Genomic DNA, 17,014 nt, shown 5'->3' on the forward strand with positions numbered 1-17,014 from the left:
GTTCTTCTTCTCCGTCTCTTTTCCCTCCGTCCATTCTCTTCTCCTCCGTTGAACCCTTCTCTTCCCGGAAGCTCGAATTCTTCTATCGAGGTAAGGAAAACTAGGTTTTTCGCTGTTTTTGGATGAAACTCGGTGCTAGAAGCCCATTATCTGTTGGTATTGGTTGATTTTGGCTGAATGTTGGTGAAAAATGGATTTTTGGAGTTTGAGGGTTTTGGATGAAAATTTGGGTTTTCTTGATTTAATGGTTGCATGCTGAAAATGAAGGGTTTTTTCGTGATGTTTGATGAAAATGTAGTACTTTAGGCCGATTGCATGTGGATTTTCCTGGTTATTTTGCAGGGTTTGAAGAGATTTTTCGAACTTAGTGAGTTGCTGCTGGGTATCACGCCGGGCGCAGTTCTTCGTGCCGGGCGCGTGACCATCAGAGGGCTTCATTGGGCAAGCACACTGGGCACAGTGGTGTATGCGTCGGGCGAGCTTGAGAATGTGAGCCTCTGGATGGCCCACGCCGGGCGTGGTGAGAGGGCGCTGGGCGCGATATCAGTAGATTACTCAAGTTTTGTGGTTCTGATGTGGCGCCGGGCGGGACTTCGTCACGCTGGGCGTGGAGACTCCTTGGGAGTCTTTGCCATAGGTGGCGCCAGGCGCAATTTATATTGCGCCGGGTGTGAGACCTTGGGAAGGTCTCTGCTTACTTTGCCCCGAGCGCGGGTTTGCACGCCGGGATTATGAGACCTTGTGAGGTCTCTGCCTCCTATCATGCCGGGTGCAATACGAATTGTACCGGGCGCGATGATCCCTGGTACTCTCTGGTTGTGCCACGCCGGGCGCGACCATGAGCGTGCCGGGCGCGGATGATGATGTTGAATTATGCTGAAATTGCTGATAAATGTTGTTTTATGCTGAGTTGAGATGTAATTGATGAACATGCTGTACCGATTAGATGATAATGCTGAAATATGATGTTAGGCTGTAATAGATGTATATTGATGTGCTGAGTTGTGCTGCAAGCAGTTATTGCTGTATGATGAATTGTTGTGTTGTGCTGAACTATGTGTTGTTATTAGCCACTATTGTGGTGCTGCTGTAGCCGCTATGTCGGTGCTGTTATTAGCCACTATTGTGGTGCTGCTGTAGCCGCTATGTCGGTGCTGTTATTAGCCACTATTATGGTGCTGCTGTAGCCGCTATGTCGGTGCTGTTATTAGTCACTATTGTGGTGCTGTTATAACTGCTAAGTCGGTGCTGTTATTGCTGAATGTTGTGGTATCTTTAAGCTGATTTTGTTAAGCTGATTGATGTGATGATAGTTGTAGCTGTTTACTATTCACATATTTACATATGTATGTTGATTCTTTTCACTAGCTTACCCTTTGTCGTTTCCATGTGTTTGGATTGCAATGATCATACTGTTGTATGGGAGCAGGGCAGGGTTGAGGTTGGTGGTTTGCTGAGGAAGGTCTGTAGCTGGCAGATGAAGTTTTTTCTTTTGATGTATTAGCTACTTAGTTAGCAATTGTTGGATGTATTTTGTTTGTACACTCTAACTCTAGCCGAAATGGGACCTTGTATATATATATAATCTAGATCCTATATTTATATACTTGTTCTTTCTGTTTGGTGTTTCCGGTGTGCTGTGTTGAGTGTAGTGACCAGCCGGGTCGTTACAATATTAATAAAAATTAATCGTCTAAAATATAAATATTTATAATAATAGTAATAATATAATTGTATAATAATTTTTTAATCAATATATAATAATTATATTTTTATAATAAGAGTATAATAAATTGATTATGTTATTATATAAAAATAATACATCTAATTTAATAATTTAATTGATTGATTTAATCAGAATATATGATTTTTATAATATTCTTCATTATTATAATTAAATATATAATTATGTATTTTTTATAAATTAAAAAATAAAATAAAAATCAATTTGGTGACATGTAAGGGAAAAAATAATAAATAGAGATGTTATTGATTATATAAATGATAACATTTATATATATATATATATATATATATATATATATATATATATATATATATATATATATTCTATTTTATCCCTTATTTATTAGGAGTTATTGCATAACAAATAGATAAAAAAAAATGAGACTTATTACATAACAAGTGGATAAAAAAAATGGAGACGAAAATAGTTATTTAAAAATATTTTTTTTTATTAATAGTTATAAATTATTATAATTTAAAAATTATTTATTAAAAAAAAATTGAACAGTAATTTTTCAAATCTTATTTATCACTTAATAGCTTTTCTATTTGGATTTATAATTCAAAATAAAAAAATTTACATAAGCTTTTGGAAATATATTTTATAATCAGAAAACAAAAGTGATAATAATTTGTATACTATAAATGTTAATTTTAAAGAAATATATTACAATTAATGTTGATATATTCTATCATAAATAATTTATATGATACTAATCAAAATTATTTTAATTAAAAATATATTTCATTTTCACATACGTATATATATATATATATATATATATATATATATATATATATATATATATATATTTTAAAACATATCATTAATTATATAATTTCAAATTTTAGATATATTAATACAATTTGATCATATAATTATTATAATTAAAAAAATTAACAATGATTTATATATCATAAATATTAACCGTCTGTATAATATAATATATTTATATAAATTAAAATAAATTTTTTTCTTTGTATAAATTGATATTTTTTGGTATATAAATTATATTTTAAATTTTTATAAATAATTTATATAGAACATAATATTATTTTTATTTATTGATAATTTATTTTAAAATATTAAAAATTTATTTATAAATAATTATAACAAATAAAAATTAAGTTAGATAAAAATTAAAAAAATCTTTAAAATTCTATTATAAAAAAATAATTAAAATTACTTTCGCACAAGAAAGACATTGATATTTACTTCAATTTATTTAATTCTTTATCTATTTGAGTGTACCAATTTCATATTTATTTCAATATATTTTAATTTCTTATCTCTATGAATATATTATTTTCATACTTATTTTATTAATTTTTTTAAAAGATTATCAATAATTAACAATAACTTTGTATGAAATTATAAATTATTTATTATAAACCTAAAATATAATTATATGTTCAAAATGATTTATTTATTACAAATTTTATTTAAAATATAATATATAATTAAAAATATTTATTTATATAAATTAAATTTAGTTATATAAAATAAATAATTATCTTCAAATTCTGGTTTTTTTTAAAAAAAAATACTACGCTTCATGTTCTCTGAAATTGATTGGCTATTAGAAGTTTGTTTAAACCAGGTGCTTAAATCAAATGAAATATCTATTGTCGGTGGAGAATTTTTTGTTTTATTGTCGTGAGGAGCATCAGGGTGAAGAAGATACAAAAGTTCGTGACCACCTCGTTGATAATAAGGAACAAAATATTGCTTATTTAAGAATGTAATCAGAATGAAAAAAAAAAGTCTTTTAAAAAGATATAGGTGTTTTATATAATCATGATGTTTGTTTTTTCTCCAAACAAATAAAAGAATATATATTTTGTGTTGGTGGGTGAACACGTTACACGAACGAAAAGGGTGTTGGTACAGAGGACAGGTGGCGCTAATCAGGAGGTGACAGAGCCGTGTTTGTGACATCTGGAAACGACAGTTTTAGCCCTTAAAAGTTAAAATTGCATTGCATTAACGTCGCAATTCCCAAAAACACGACTCACGCGTTGCGAATGCGATCTTCCTTCCCACTTCCAATCTCAACATCCTACTGTCTCTTTCGTTTTCTTGTTTCCATCACAACAAGTACGTCTCTATTCTCTTCGTTTTCAAAGCATTTGTTTCTTTCATATTCCGTAGCAGCAAAAAGAGAAATTATACAAATTTAACTTAAATATAATTTCGGGTTCGTTTGTTCTGTTGCATTGCGCACTGCATTCATATAGGATCAAATAAACTGTGTTGCATGTGAGAACAATCACAACTCTCACGAATCTTAGACACGATGAATGTCAATACTCAATAGATAAGATACATGACCTTGGAATAGTTCTCAAGGAGGGCCTAACTCTGTTTTGGACCTTTAGGTTATAGTGGATTCGCGAGTTTCATAACTAGTTGATTTGGAGAAATATGTGGAGATAATCATTCGATTCGAATTAGTTGCTCATCTTGTGGTCTTGTGTAGTGGCATGACATACATCAGAATTCAGGAGTCCTTTTGTGCTTTCTAGATTCCTAGTTAATATGTTGCTCGTAACTATTTGTTGGCCAATTTCTGCATTTTTTTTTCTTTCTAGTTTTTATTTACTGATCACTATGCAGTTTTTACAATGAGTCTGACCTGTTTTAGAGGATTTCTCCTTTTTTCTTCCTGTGGTCTTGAAACTTGTTACCAGATTATTGACATTGCATCTGTACTTATGTCTGATCTGGAAACTGCATTTTCTCTGATCTCAAACTGGTGGACTTGGCCACAAGATGGCCATTATGTTATCGGAGGAATCATGAAAAATGATTTTTTTTTTCCACGCCTCCTTGGAATGTATACACCTTGTAAGGGAAGAAAGAGAGAGAGAGAGAGAGAGTGATTGATGTAATAGATAATGAGAGTTATGATAAATGTACACCCTAAAAATGGGGTGTGTGGGTGGAGAGATAACAGAGGTAGAACAAATAGGAAAAAAATGATAGTTGTGATAAATGATGTGATTGAAATTAAAGATAGATACAAAGAAAAATTGGGTGGGATGGAAGGAAAAGTGGATGTAAAAATTTCTCAGATGATTTGATGAAAACAAAGAGAAACATAGAGGTAGAAATAAGGTGGATGTAAAAATTGGTGTGAAAATATTTGTCGAGGAATCATATTTTTTCTTATAAGAAAATATCAGACTCCTGAAGATTGACCATGTTGGCAAATCAGTATTTACGGTTGGTTGTGTGCTTTCTATATTTTCATTCTTTAACTTGGAATTTTCTGAATGTTGAATAGTAATACAGAGAAAAATTGAAACTTTAGGGCGGATGATAGACAAGTTTACTCACAGGTTGAGAATTGAGATCATTGATTTCTGTTATCCCCTGTTTTGACCATTTCAATTGTAGGATTTAAGCGAACCTGGTTGATATGAAGTGATTTGCAATGCTACCAAGAGTGATGCCTGAAAGGATTTACAAATTTTTAGTTATAGTTCGCAAAGTGATTTGTAAATGAATAAAGTTGTTAAATTGATATCATTCCTAACAAGTTTTATAAGGAGTAAATGATTGATTTCTTCATTTGAGATTATGCATACTCATTATTTTATAATAGACTGTAATCCAAAATCCTATTCTGATGACATTATTTATGCTGTATGACCAATAGGAGCTTGTGGAGAGTAGATACATACAATATGGGTTCTGTTAACGGACTAACTACTACGAATGGGAAACAGCCTCTCTTTTCTTTTGGATTGATATCTGATGTGCAGTATGCTGACATTCCTGATGGTAGGTCATTTCTTGGTGTTCCACGGTACTATAGGCATAGCATTCTTGTGTTACAGAGAGCAGTAAAAGAATGGAATAATAATCAGAGGCACAAATTTGTGATAAATTTCGGAGATATTGTAGATGGCTATTGTCCAAAAGATCAATCTCTTAACACTGTAAAGAAAGTTGTGGATGAATTTCAGAAGTTCAAAGGGCCAGTGTATCATTTGATTGGCAATCACTGCCTATACAATCTGCCTCGAAATAAGTTACTTCCATTACTAAAGATCCAGAATCCTGTAGGGCATGCTTACTATGATTTTTCACCGGTGCCTGAATATAGATTTGTAGTTCTTGATGGCTATGACATAAGTGCAATTGGCTGGCCTCAAGATCATCCAAAAACATTGGAGGCCTTGAAATTCCTCCGGGAGAAGAATCCAAATGAAGACAAGAACAGTCCAACAGGGTTGGTGGGCCTTGAAAGAAGGTTCCTTATGTTCAATGGAGCTGTTGGAAAGGAACAAATGGAATGGTTGAATGGTGTTCTTCAGGAAGCAACAAAAATGAAACAGAAGGTGGTAATCTGTTGCCATCTGCCTCTAGATCTTGGGGCCTCATCTAAGGAGGCACTGTTATGGAATTATGACGAAGTAATGAATTTGTTACACAGATACACTTGTGTGAAGCTCTGTCTATCTGGACATGATCACAAAGGTGGATACTCAATTGATTCCCATGGAGTTCACCACAGAGTTCTTGAAGCTGCCCTGGAGTGTCCTTTTGGCACGGATGCATTTGGATATGTTGATGTTTATGATGATAGAATATCACTTTATGGTACGGACAGAATGCAGAGTACAGACATGTATTTTCATCCTAAAGCAGATTTATGATGACGAGATGTGTTGGTGTTTCTAAGACACCTATTCTTTTATTGATACTAGAGAATACGGTGGCCTTGGCGCAGGTCCAAGACACGTGAAACTTTCTAACTTACAAGTAATCGAAGTTGGAATCACTTAGTTGAGTTAGCTAACTTGCAAGTTCATGAATCAACCACTTTCTACTTGGCTTTTTCCCTTGCTTCCGGAAGAGACATAGATGCAGCAAGCATCAACATCGCTGGAGGTTTCCTCAGAAATGATTTGCCAGTGAAGATTTTTATTTTTTATTTTTTATTTTTTTGTAAAACTATTAGGAAACTTTTCTGGAGATATATATACATTCAATGAAAGACTTTGCTGTGGTCAAACGAATACCCTCTAACTTATTGTAATAGTTATATCATTATTTAGTACTTGTGTACAATGAAACTGCAAAGTTGACTGATTTCTACATAATTTCCCATTCTCAACCTACTCAAAATGGCAAGCAAAAAAAGTAGTAAAACTCCTGGTCATGGACCAAGTAATTTGACATTTTTTTTATTACTTATGACTTTGATAACATGCTACCATCCTAATCACGTACATCGAATTATCATTAAATATCTTCCCTCATCCTCATATTACAAGTTTAGGGGGGAGATAATGCTCACATTGACGTGTAATTTAGTTGTAGTACTACAAAATATAGATAACCAGCTAGTAAGAGGGACAAACGGGTCCCTCATGATTTATTAACGACCATGAAATGCCAACCATTAGAAAACCTACAATGTTTTTCTCACGTTGCCGTGGTGTGTGGCTGGATCAACTTTTTGAGGAAGAAGCCTTAGCCTTTCTCTTCTCGAGAAAGAAGAAGAAAAAGAGCGACAGGACCGAGAAAACGCTGAAGCAAACGGAGCAGATATCAAGGGACGCGTGGCGGCCGCTGATTGCGTGGATCTCGAACAAGTTGGTGCTCTTCTTGGGATCCGTGGTCTGGCCGTAAGCCAATTGGACGTCGTTTGAGTCAAACGCGTATGCGCGTACGAAGTACGTGGCTTGGGGCACGTCGCGCTCAACCAACCACTCGAACCTCTGCACCGTTTTGTTGGAAGCGTCGTAGGGTTTGGCTACGATCTTGTGTTGGCATGTCTTGTCCCTGGAGAGCTCATCCTCGGTCTTTCTCCACGCGCGGTCTCGTTGGCTTATGGGCGCGTAGCACAGCTTCAGCTTTATGGTTTTGTACGCAGAGTCTGTCCCTGCGGGTAAGGTCTTGTTCAAAGCCCATGTTACGGTGATTTTATCTACTCCAGCCACCAGAACTGCATAATCATTAATATACCATGTTCAATTTATTAGCATAATAAAGTGGTGAATTTTACCACCAAATTCGTAAAATTGTGGACTGCATACAAGGTTAGACTTAGGTTAGCTTTTTATTTTTTTTTGTTTAAAATTACCTATAATTAATGATAACTAAATATGGTCTTAATTAATTGATTCATCCATGTGTGTTTTAATTCACATCGACCATTAGAGACAGTAGAATTTGACAAGTGAGATGAGATCGAACCTAAGTTATCATATATATTTGTTGTAAAGTCTAGTGGTAGAGGAAGGGGGAATATAAGAAGGGATGTTTTTACGTACCTTGTCCATGCTTGGGGGAAGCTGTGACATCAAGGGTTCTTTTCAGGGAAGAGAAGTGAACCTTCCCATAGCAACTTCCAGCTAAACAGAAAATTAAAAGTGATGCTACCACAAGCCTGAGTGCAACCATGTTTACTCAGTTTTCAACTCCACAAGCTCTTCTGAAAGAAAAGTCAAAGTGGGGGGAGAGTTGAGGGCTTGAGAATTGTAAGATTCTGAGTGGGGATGCACTGACTTTAAAGCCTTTATATAAAGCCCAATTCCATAAAATAATTGGAATTAAAAAAAAATTTAACAAGTGACAACTATGACAAGTCAAAAGGCCCAAATGCCCAAATGCCCAAACAATAGCTTAAAAATATTAGCAGATAAAAAATAGCTAAACAAGTGGTAGACATATCCCTTGAACAGGTTGAAAGGACGTCCTATTAACCAGCTGATGATTGTATTTGTATAGATGGAGATGGTTTAAACGGGTGCATTTGGCCATTTGCAAAATTTAGTATAGTTTTCTATCAGTTGACTTTATCATTATTTTTCTATTTTCTTCTTCTCCCCCAAGTGCTTGGAGTTTTTGATGGACACACGCAAAAGTACATAAAATAATGCATTACATATTGAAAGCTATGAAGATATTAATGCCATGCCTGAAATCTTAAAGGGAACCATGGTTCAACTTTATGTTGTATCACACTGATTCTTATTGAAAATTGGTCTGTAAACACATTTTTCCATGGTTTCCACATTTTTTTCTTCAATTTAGTAATGTGACTCTATTTAGTCATTAAGAACTAAGCATACATATTTTTATTAAAGTATATACAAAAAAAAAACTTAAAAGAGTACGTATCACTTTTTAATAGCGATGTAAAACTGAAATAAATCACAACCAAATAAAGTAAAAATTTAACATTTTATTATATAACTCTATAGAATCTAGAGCTCATCCAAATCCAAATGCAGATATGTTATTAATTGAGATCCTATTCTTCCGTTCCCAAGAGAATGTAACAGATTGAAGATTTATAAGTTTAATATTAGCGTTTGTCCCCTATCTCTCAGAAGGGGCAAGCAAACAAGAAGTCCATATTCAGAATGCATACGTGAGCAAGAGCTATACGGTTACGGAAAAGCCAACGCAGTCTAATACCTAAACAAACCGCAAGGGGCTTTCATTTCCCATGCATTATTTTTTTGATAATTTCCATTCTTGTAATTTTTTAATTATTATTTCTACAACTAAGAAAAACACAACGGGAAAAAAAAAGGGAAAACTATAAAATAAAATAGGAAAAGATAAAGAAAAATATGTGTAAAAATAATACAACTCTGTTTGCAAAGCCCTTTTACACTATCAAATTTGAGGAGGTTGACGCTTGGCATCCACATTTCCACAACTTGGACTCGTCAACTTGATTCATCTCTTTACATATAATTTTTTTTTTAAATGAAAAGGCCCCAATCATTCTACGTGCTATTTTTATCCATTTATACGGAGAGAAATTCTTAGGCTCTATGAATGAATAATTTATATGGATAATGCTATACACGCCCATCTTTGATGAGTTGTCCTCTTTCGAAGTCTCCCCTTCGCTGAATAGGAAATATGCCAAAATGCGAAGCAAAATGCACCAGAGTCAACGGTGTAAGCTGACCTCAATTCTTCAGCCTACTTTAAACTTTAAAATTCTATCCAATTTTTACTTGAAATGGAGATTGAAGAGAAACTAGGGTTTTAAAGATATTAATTTAATAGCATGTAATATTTCAAATTATTTAAGAAAAATCGTTTTGTTATCCGAATCCTAACGAATCTTTATATTTATATAAATAATTATCTAACATTTATATTTTTAAATAAGTAGAAACATTATATGTTTTTAATTAATATTATTAAAACACTTGTTACCCAAATCTTTATACTTTTATAATAATGCTTTAATTTAATTAAAAATAATATTTTGAGTATAATTTTGATTTTTATATTTTATGTACCAGATATGTAAATATATATTTTTTTGAAAAAAAACATTCTTTGAAATTATTCATTACATCAAAAAAAATATTTGTTGAGGCATTTCTTGTATGTAGTACAAAATATCGTTTGTGGAAATATAAAACTATATTCTTTGACGTTATGCTTGAATCTGAGTTATTAATTTCGTAGTTCGTACTGTACTATCCGTACTCCAAGCCTCCAACTTAATAAATCATAACAAAAACAAAAAACCACCTTTTTTCCTCTCCTTTTTGCCCTTTTTGCTATCTATAATTCAATAGACTATATAAAATTGCGGAATTTATAATCTATACTGATAATAAACATGATATTTTCATTTGATATTTATTTTTATCTTTTTCATTTTACCCTTAATTATTAGACAAGGGTTAGAGTGAATGAGTATAATAGGTGATTTATAATAGGCCACAATTATTCACCGTTAGATTTATTTAAGTTGCATAGTTATGTGATGCACCTTTTATATTGGACTTTTTTCCCCCTCAAACTCCCTTCCTCCATCTGTTGTTGCCAAATCTATGTCCTAGTGAAAGATTCAAACTCTTTTATCTTCGTTGATACACGAAAGATTCGGTGTTGTGCGTCCTCTATGGTTTTGTGGCAGATTTAAATTTGTGTTCCTCCGTTGTGTCACGACAAACTTGTGTCACAGCAAATCCACACTTATGGAAGAAGAGAGGAAAAAGAAGAATAGGGGGAAAAAAGTGATACTACAACTAAAAATCGCCTTTGAGAGCGACGCACGGTGGTTGGTAACACTTTGTGGCGGTGTATGGTGGTGGATGGCTGGGAAGAGGAGACAAAAATAACAAGGTGTGAATGGTGTATCACAGAAATAAGAATTTGATGCGTGGTAGACCAACTAAGATGGTGGACCACGTAGAATTTATTTAATAACTATATATAATCTTTAATAATCATACAAACTAATAAGATGAATGTGTTATTTTCTCTCTTTTTTAATGGTTAATGGAGGCATGTAATGCCTTTTTGTTAAGTGTGTAGTCTAAGTTCTAAAATTGAAGTAGTCCCACATTGTTTAGTTTAACTTACTTATTAAGTCCCACATCACTTAGTTTGTAATGCTTGCCTCTTCCTTATGCTATATATATAGAGGCACCTTGTAAGGTTTAAGACACACCAAAAACAAATACTCTTAGTATTGTTTATTTCTCTCTTCTATCCTTTTATTCTCTCTTTTAATGCCAGTTGCCTAACAACTGGTATCAGAGCTCTAGGTTCGGGAGAGTATTCTTAGTATGCTCTGTGGTTGCAGTTTTATCTGATCTTCCACAACAGAAAAGAATAATCTTCAGTTTAGAGAGTGAGAGGAGAGTATTCTTAGTATGCTCTGTGGTTGCAGTTTTATCTGATCTTCCACAACAGAAAAGAATAATCTTCAGTTTAGAGAGTGAGAGCTTTTCTCAGAATTCCTCAGTTTAAGAGGAGAGAGTCTCAGTTTAGAGAGCAAGAGCTTTTCTCAGCAGCAGAGCAATGGCATTAGAAGAAGGGAAGGTGAAGATAGAGAAGTTTGATGGTAAAGACTTCGGCTTCTGGAAGATGCAGATAGAGGATTATCTGTATCAAAAGAAGTTATATCAACCCTTAATAGGGGAGAAGCCAGACGATATGAAACAGGAAGAGTGGAACTTGCTAGATCGACAGGCTCTTGGCGTGATCAGGCTGACATTGGCCAAGAATGTCGCGTTCAACATCGTCAATGAAAAGACAACTGCAAGTCTGATGAAGACACTATCAGACATGTATGAGAAACCATCTGCAGCCAACAAAGTACACATAATGCGTCGGTTGTTCAACCTTAAGATGGGAGAAGGTAACCTTGTGATTAATCATATTAATGATTTTAACACTATTCTTGCTATGTTAGAGTCAGTACAAATCAAATTTGAAGATGAGGTGAAGGCATTGATACTATTGTCATCATTACCGGAAAGTTGGGCTGCAACTGTTACTGCAGTCAGCAGTTCTGCAAGGGATAACAAGTTGAAGCTCAACGACATTCGCGACCTGATCTTGAGCGAAGATGTTCGCAGGAGAGATTCCGAGGAACCTTCCAGTTCTACTTCCAGTTCAGCATTAAATACTGAAAGTAGAGGAAGAACCACTCAAAAAGGTTACAACAGCCGAGGAAGATCAAAGTCAAGAGCTAAAGGTCAACCAAAATTCCGGAATGACATTGTTTGTTGGAATTGTGACAAGAGAGGTCACTTTACCAATCAATGCAAAGCTCCGAAGAAAAACAAGAATCACAAGAAACGTGACGATGATGAATCAGCAAATGCAGCAACTGACGAGATAGACGATGCATTAATCTGCAGCCTAGATAGTCCTATTGAGTCATGGATTATGGACTCAGGTGCGTCATTCCACACCACTCCTTCTAATGAATTGTTGACTAACTATGTTTCTGGAAGGTTTGGAAAGGTTTACCTTGCAGATGGCAAACCTCTGAATATTGTTGGAAAAGGAGATATTGCCATCAGGACCTCAAGTGGGAGCCATTGGACACTGAAAAATGTCAGACATATCCCTGCCTTAAAAAGAAATTTAATATCTGTAGGGCAGCTGGATGATGAAGGGCACGAAACCACTTTTGGAGATGGAGCATGGAAAGTCAAGAAAGGCAATCTCATTGTCGCTCGTGGAAAGAAGCGAGGGTCACTTTACATGGTTGCAGATGAGAACATGATAGCAGTTACTGAGGCTGCCAATAATTCATTCTTGTGGCACCAAAGACTTGGGCACATGAGTGAGAAAGGAATGAAGCTAATGGCGACAAAGGGTAAGTTATCAAAACTAAAGCACGTAGATGTCGGCACTTGTGAACACTGTATCTTGGGAAAACAGAGAAAAATTAGTTTCTCAAGGCAAGGAAAGACACTGAAAACAGAAAGGCTTGAATTGGTGCATACAGATGTTTGGGGGCCAGCTCCAGTGAAATCTCTTGGAGACTCATGCTATTATGTCACCTTTATCGATGATGCTACGAGAAAGGTATGGGTTTATTTTCTCAAAAATAAATCTGACGTGTTTTCTGTGTTTAAAAGATGGAAAACAGAAGTTGAAAATCAGACAGGTTTAAAGTTGAAAAGTCTGAAATCTGACAATGGTGGAGAGTATAATAGCCACGAATTCAAGAACTTCTGTTCAGAACATGGGATCAGAATGATCAAGACAATACCAGGAACACCAGAACAAAACGGTGTTGCAGAAAGAATGAATAGAACATTGAACGAGAGGGCTAGGTGCATGCGGATCCAATCGGGCTTGCCTAAGGTGTTTTGGGCAGATGCAATCAACACAGCAGCATATCTCATAAATAGAGGACCATCAGTTCCTTTGGGTTATCAATTGCCTGAAGAGGTATGGTCTGGGAAGGAGGTAAATCTTTCACATTTAAGAGTATTTGGCTGCGTGTCATATGTTTTGATAGACTCTGATAGTAGAGACAAATTGGATCCCAAGGCCAAAAAGTGTTATTTTATTGGTTATGGTTCTGACATGTATGGCTACAGATTTTGGGATGACCAAAACAAGAAAATCATCAGAAGCAGGAATGTCACTTTTAATGAGAATCTATTTTATAAGGATAGATTTTCTGCAGAATCTATTGATACAAACAAGTTGCCAGAGCCTTCTGAGAAAGTAGAACTTGAAGAAATTTCAGAAAGCGACATAACCAACAGAAGCCAGAGTACAAATATAGAGGTTGAATCAGAACCAGCATCTCCTCCTTTGAGAAGATCCTGCAGAGTTTCAGTTGCACCAGAAAGGTATTCTCCTTCATTGCACTATTTATTGTTGACTGATGCTGGTGAGCCAGAATACTTCGATGAGGCTATACAGGGGAATGATTCTGTCAAGTGGGAGTTAGCAATGAAGGATGAGATGACATCTCTTCAAAAGAATGGTACTTGGTCGTTAACTGAATTGCCAGAAGGAAAGATGGCTCTACAAAACAAGTGGGTTTACAGGCTGAAGGAAGAATCTGATGGCAGAAAAAGATACAAGGCGAGACTTGTGGTCAAAGGATTTCAGCAGAAACCAGGAATTGACTTCACAGAAATTTTCTCTCCAGTTGTAAAAATGACTACCATCAGAGTCATACTGAGCATTGTTGCTGCAGAGAATCTTCATTTGGAGCAGTTAGATGTTAAAACTGCATTCTTGCATGGAGATTTAGATGAAGATATTTATATGACTCAGCCAGAAGGTTTTAAAGTTTCAGGCAAGGAAATCTTGTATGCAAGCTTCATAAAAGCTTGTATGGCTTGAAACAAGCACCAAGGCAGTGGTACAAAAAATTTAATGAGTTTATGCAAAACTCAGGATTTAGCAGATGTGACATGGATCATTGCTGTTATGTTAAGAAATATGTTAACAGTTATATTATCCTTGCTCTATATGTTGATGACATGCTAATTGCAGGGCCAAATATGACAGAAATTAACAGGCTAAAGCAGCAATTGACAGACCACTTCGAGATGAAGGATCTTGGTCCAGCTAAACAAATTCTTGGCATGAGGATTTCTAGAAACAGACTAGAAGGAGTCTTGAAGTTGTCTCAAGAGAAATACATAGAAAAGCTTCTTGACAGATTTAATGTTGGAGATGCCAAAATCAGGAACACCCCTTTGGGAACTCACATGAAGCTCTCAAAGAAGCAATCTCCAGAGACAGTTGAAGAAAAGGACCACATGTCAAGAGTACCATATGCATCAGCAGTTGGGAGCTTAATGTATGCCATGGTGTGCACCAGACCTGACATAGCACATGCTGTTGGAGTTGTCAGTCGATTCCTATCGAATCCCGGGAAGAAGCATTGGGAAGGTGTAAAGTGGATATTAAGATATCTGAAGGGTACTTCAGGAATAAATTTGCTCTTCAAAAGAGGTAATTTCACTTTACAAGGGTTCTCTGATGCAGATTTGGGAGGAGATTTGGACACTAGAAAAAGCACCACTGGTTACATTTTCACCTTGGGGAGAACTGCAGTGAGTTGGAAGTCTAAGCTTCAGAATAGAGTTGCTCTCTCAACTACCGAAGCTGAGTACATAGCTATCTCAGAAGCAGCCAAGGAGATGATCTGGCTAAAGAACTTTCTCAGTGAATTAGGGAAAGAACAAAAGAACGCTCCATTGTTCAGTGACAGTCAGAGTGCTATATGTCTTGCGAAGAATCCTGTCTTCCATTCTAGATGCAAGCACATTCAATTAAGATATCATTTCATTAGAGAATTGATAAATGATGAAGAATTATCTCTGCTGAAGATTTCAGGATCAGAAAATCCAGCAGATATGCTAACTAAGACTGTTACAACTGACAAACTGAGGCTCTGCATTACCTCAGCTGGTCTTCAGGGATAATTGAAGATAAAGAAAGCTGCACTAGGCGAAGGAGCATATGAACTCGATGCTTACAAGGAAGCTAACTAGAACTCAGACTCCAAGTGGGAGAATTGTTAAGTGTGTAGTCTAAGTTCTAAAATTGAAGTAGTCCCACATTGTTTAGTTTAACTTACTTATTAAGTCCCACATCACTTAGTTTGTAATGCTTGCCTCTTCCTTATGCTATATATATAGAGGCACCTTGTAAGGTTTAAGACACACCAAAAACAAATACTCTTAGTATTGTTTATTTCTCTCTTCTATCCTTTTATTCTCTCTTTTAATGCCAGTTGCCTAACACTTTTTTCTTGCTAGTAATAGATAAAGGGGATACTTACTCTCCCAACTACTTTTAGTCTTCATTTTTAATGGGATCATTTTTTCCTTTACAACTTCTATAAAAAATAACCCAATTTATTTATACTTAAACTTTTGTTTTCACAATTTAGTCTTTTAATTTCCTTAAGTAATTGCAAGTTATATTTCTATTATAAATGAAAATTTTCCATTATTAACAAAATTCCTCATTTGACAAATTTTATGATCTCATTATCAATATCACATTATAAGGGTGTTATTATATATATATATATATATATATATATATATATATATATTCAATACATAATTACTTCTAAAGTTATTTCTTTTTACAAAAAATAAATGTAATACAAAATGTCTCGACTCTGCTGATCATAATAATTCTTCTCACAACATCATGCAAAATAAACAAAAAAATATAGAGCAATCCCTTTAGTATAACAGGCCCTTAGGAGAAAATTATGATCAAGGTTGATTGTTGTTGGGTTTGTAATGATGCTATCCTTTCGGGGTCCATTCTGGAAATTGAAAGAAAAATAATAGAAAATCAGGCCTTAGTGTGTGCAAATGGGGTTTAACAAAAAGTTTAGGCCCATACGTCAAAAGATACTTTAAAGCCTGAAGTGCCTCTTCGTTGTGGATCCAAAAAAATAACTTCTATTTTAAGGAAAAAGGTTTTGCAAACTGAACAACTTGAATTTATTAGCAAGTCCTCCAAATTCTGGATAAATCACTTTTTGGTTTCTAAAATTATTAAGCATTGTCATATGGCATGAGTTTAGCAAGGTGATTAACTTAGTTGATTCAGAAGAATGCGTGAACATTATAAACTTTAAGTACAAGTTAAATTCCGATTGATAAAAAAAATGGCATGAGTCCCAAAAAAAAAATCTCAAATAAATTCATGAAATCTTTATTCATCTATATTCCCAAACTTAATCATTTATTGTCATTATGGTCTTTCAACATATATCAATACTATTACTTAAATCACATGTTGCAATGTTGCATGTAACGTTTGGACTAATATGATTGTCACATTGTAGTTTCATGATTTTTTTTTCTTCTAATTTTAAGGATTAGGACGATAATGTCTAATACTTTCAAGGGTGAAATAGATTATTTATCCTTAGAATTTTCCAACATTTGATCACTTGATAAATGGAGGATATATGCATTAAAATTAGTGATCACTCATATCCAAGTTGTCCAATATTGTGTATATTATTTT

General features: G+C 34.6%; 2 protein-coding genes across 2 annotated transcripts; one reads left to right on the top strand and one right to left on the bottom strand.

Moving 5' to 3' along the window:
- The first annotated feature begins 3,716 nt into the window (after positions 1–3,716).
- LOC109791847 (manganese-dependent ADP-ribose/CDP-alcohol diphosphatase) lies at positions 3,717–6,858 on the top strand. Its single transcript, XM_020351197.3, has 2 exons — positions 3,717–3,844; positions 5,409–6,858. The coding sequence occupies exon 2, from the start codon at positions 5,437–5,439 to the stop codon at positions 6,409–6,411; it is 975 nt and encodes a 324-aa protein (XP_020206786.1). The 5' UTR covers positions 3,717–3,844; positions 5,409–5,436; the 3' UTR covers positions 6,412–6,858.
- A 41-nt stretch (positions 6,859–6,899) lies between these two features.
- On the bottom strand, positions 6,900–8,268 carry WR3 (nitrate transmembrane transporter). Its single transcript, XM_020351198.3, has 2 exons — positions 8,035–8,268; positions 6,900–7,706 (listed from the first exon to the last, which is right to left on the bottom strand). The coding sequence occupies exons 1-2, from the start codon at positions 8,162–8,164 to the stop codon at positions 7,210–7,212; spliced, it is 627 nt and encodes a 208-aa protein (XP_020206787.1). The 5' UTR covers positions 8,165–8,268; the 3' UTR covers positions 6,900–7,209.
- Positions 8,269–17,014: the final 8,746 nt, after the last annotated feature.

This window comes from Cajanus cajan, chromosome 5 (assembly GCF_000230855.2).
Source record: "Cajanus cajan strain Asha chromosome 5, NIPB_CcT2T_4, whole genome shotgun sequence".
In the NCBI taxonomy this organism is placed as follows: domain Eukaryota; kingdom Viridiplantae; phylum Streptophyta; class Magnoliopsida; order Fabales; family Fabaceae; genus Cajanus; species Cajanus cajan.

Excerpts from the sequence above, each read along its gene's own strand:
- WR3 (XM_020351198.3), bottom strand. The coding sequence starts at position 8,164 with ATGGTTGCACTCAGGCTTGTGGTAGCATCACTTTTAATTTTCTGTTTA. Across the intron at positions 7,707-8,034 it reads TTCCCCCAAGCATGGACAAG|TTCTGGTGGCTGGAGTAGAT; the intron begins GTACGTAAAAAC and ends ATGATTATGCAG.
- LOC109791847 (XM_020351197.3), top strand. The coding sequence starts at position 5,437 with ATGGGTTCTGTTAACGGACTAACTACTACGAATGGGAAACAGCCTCTC.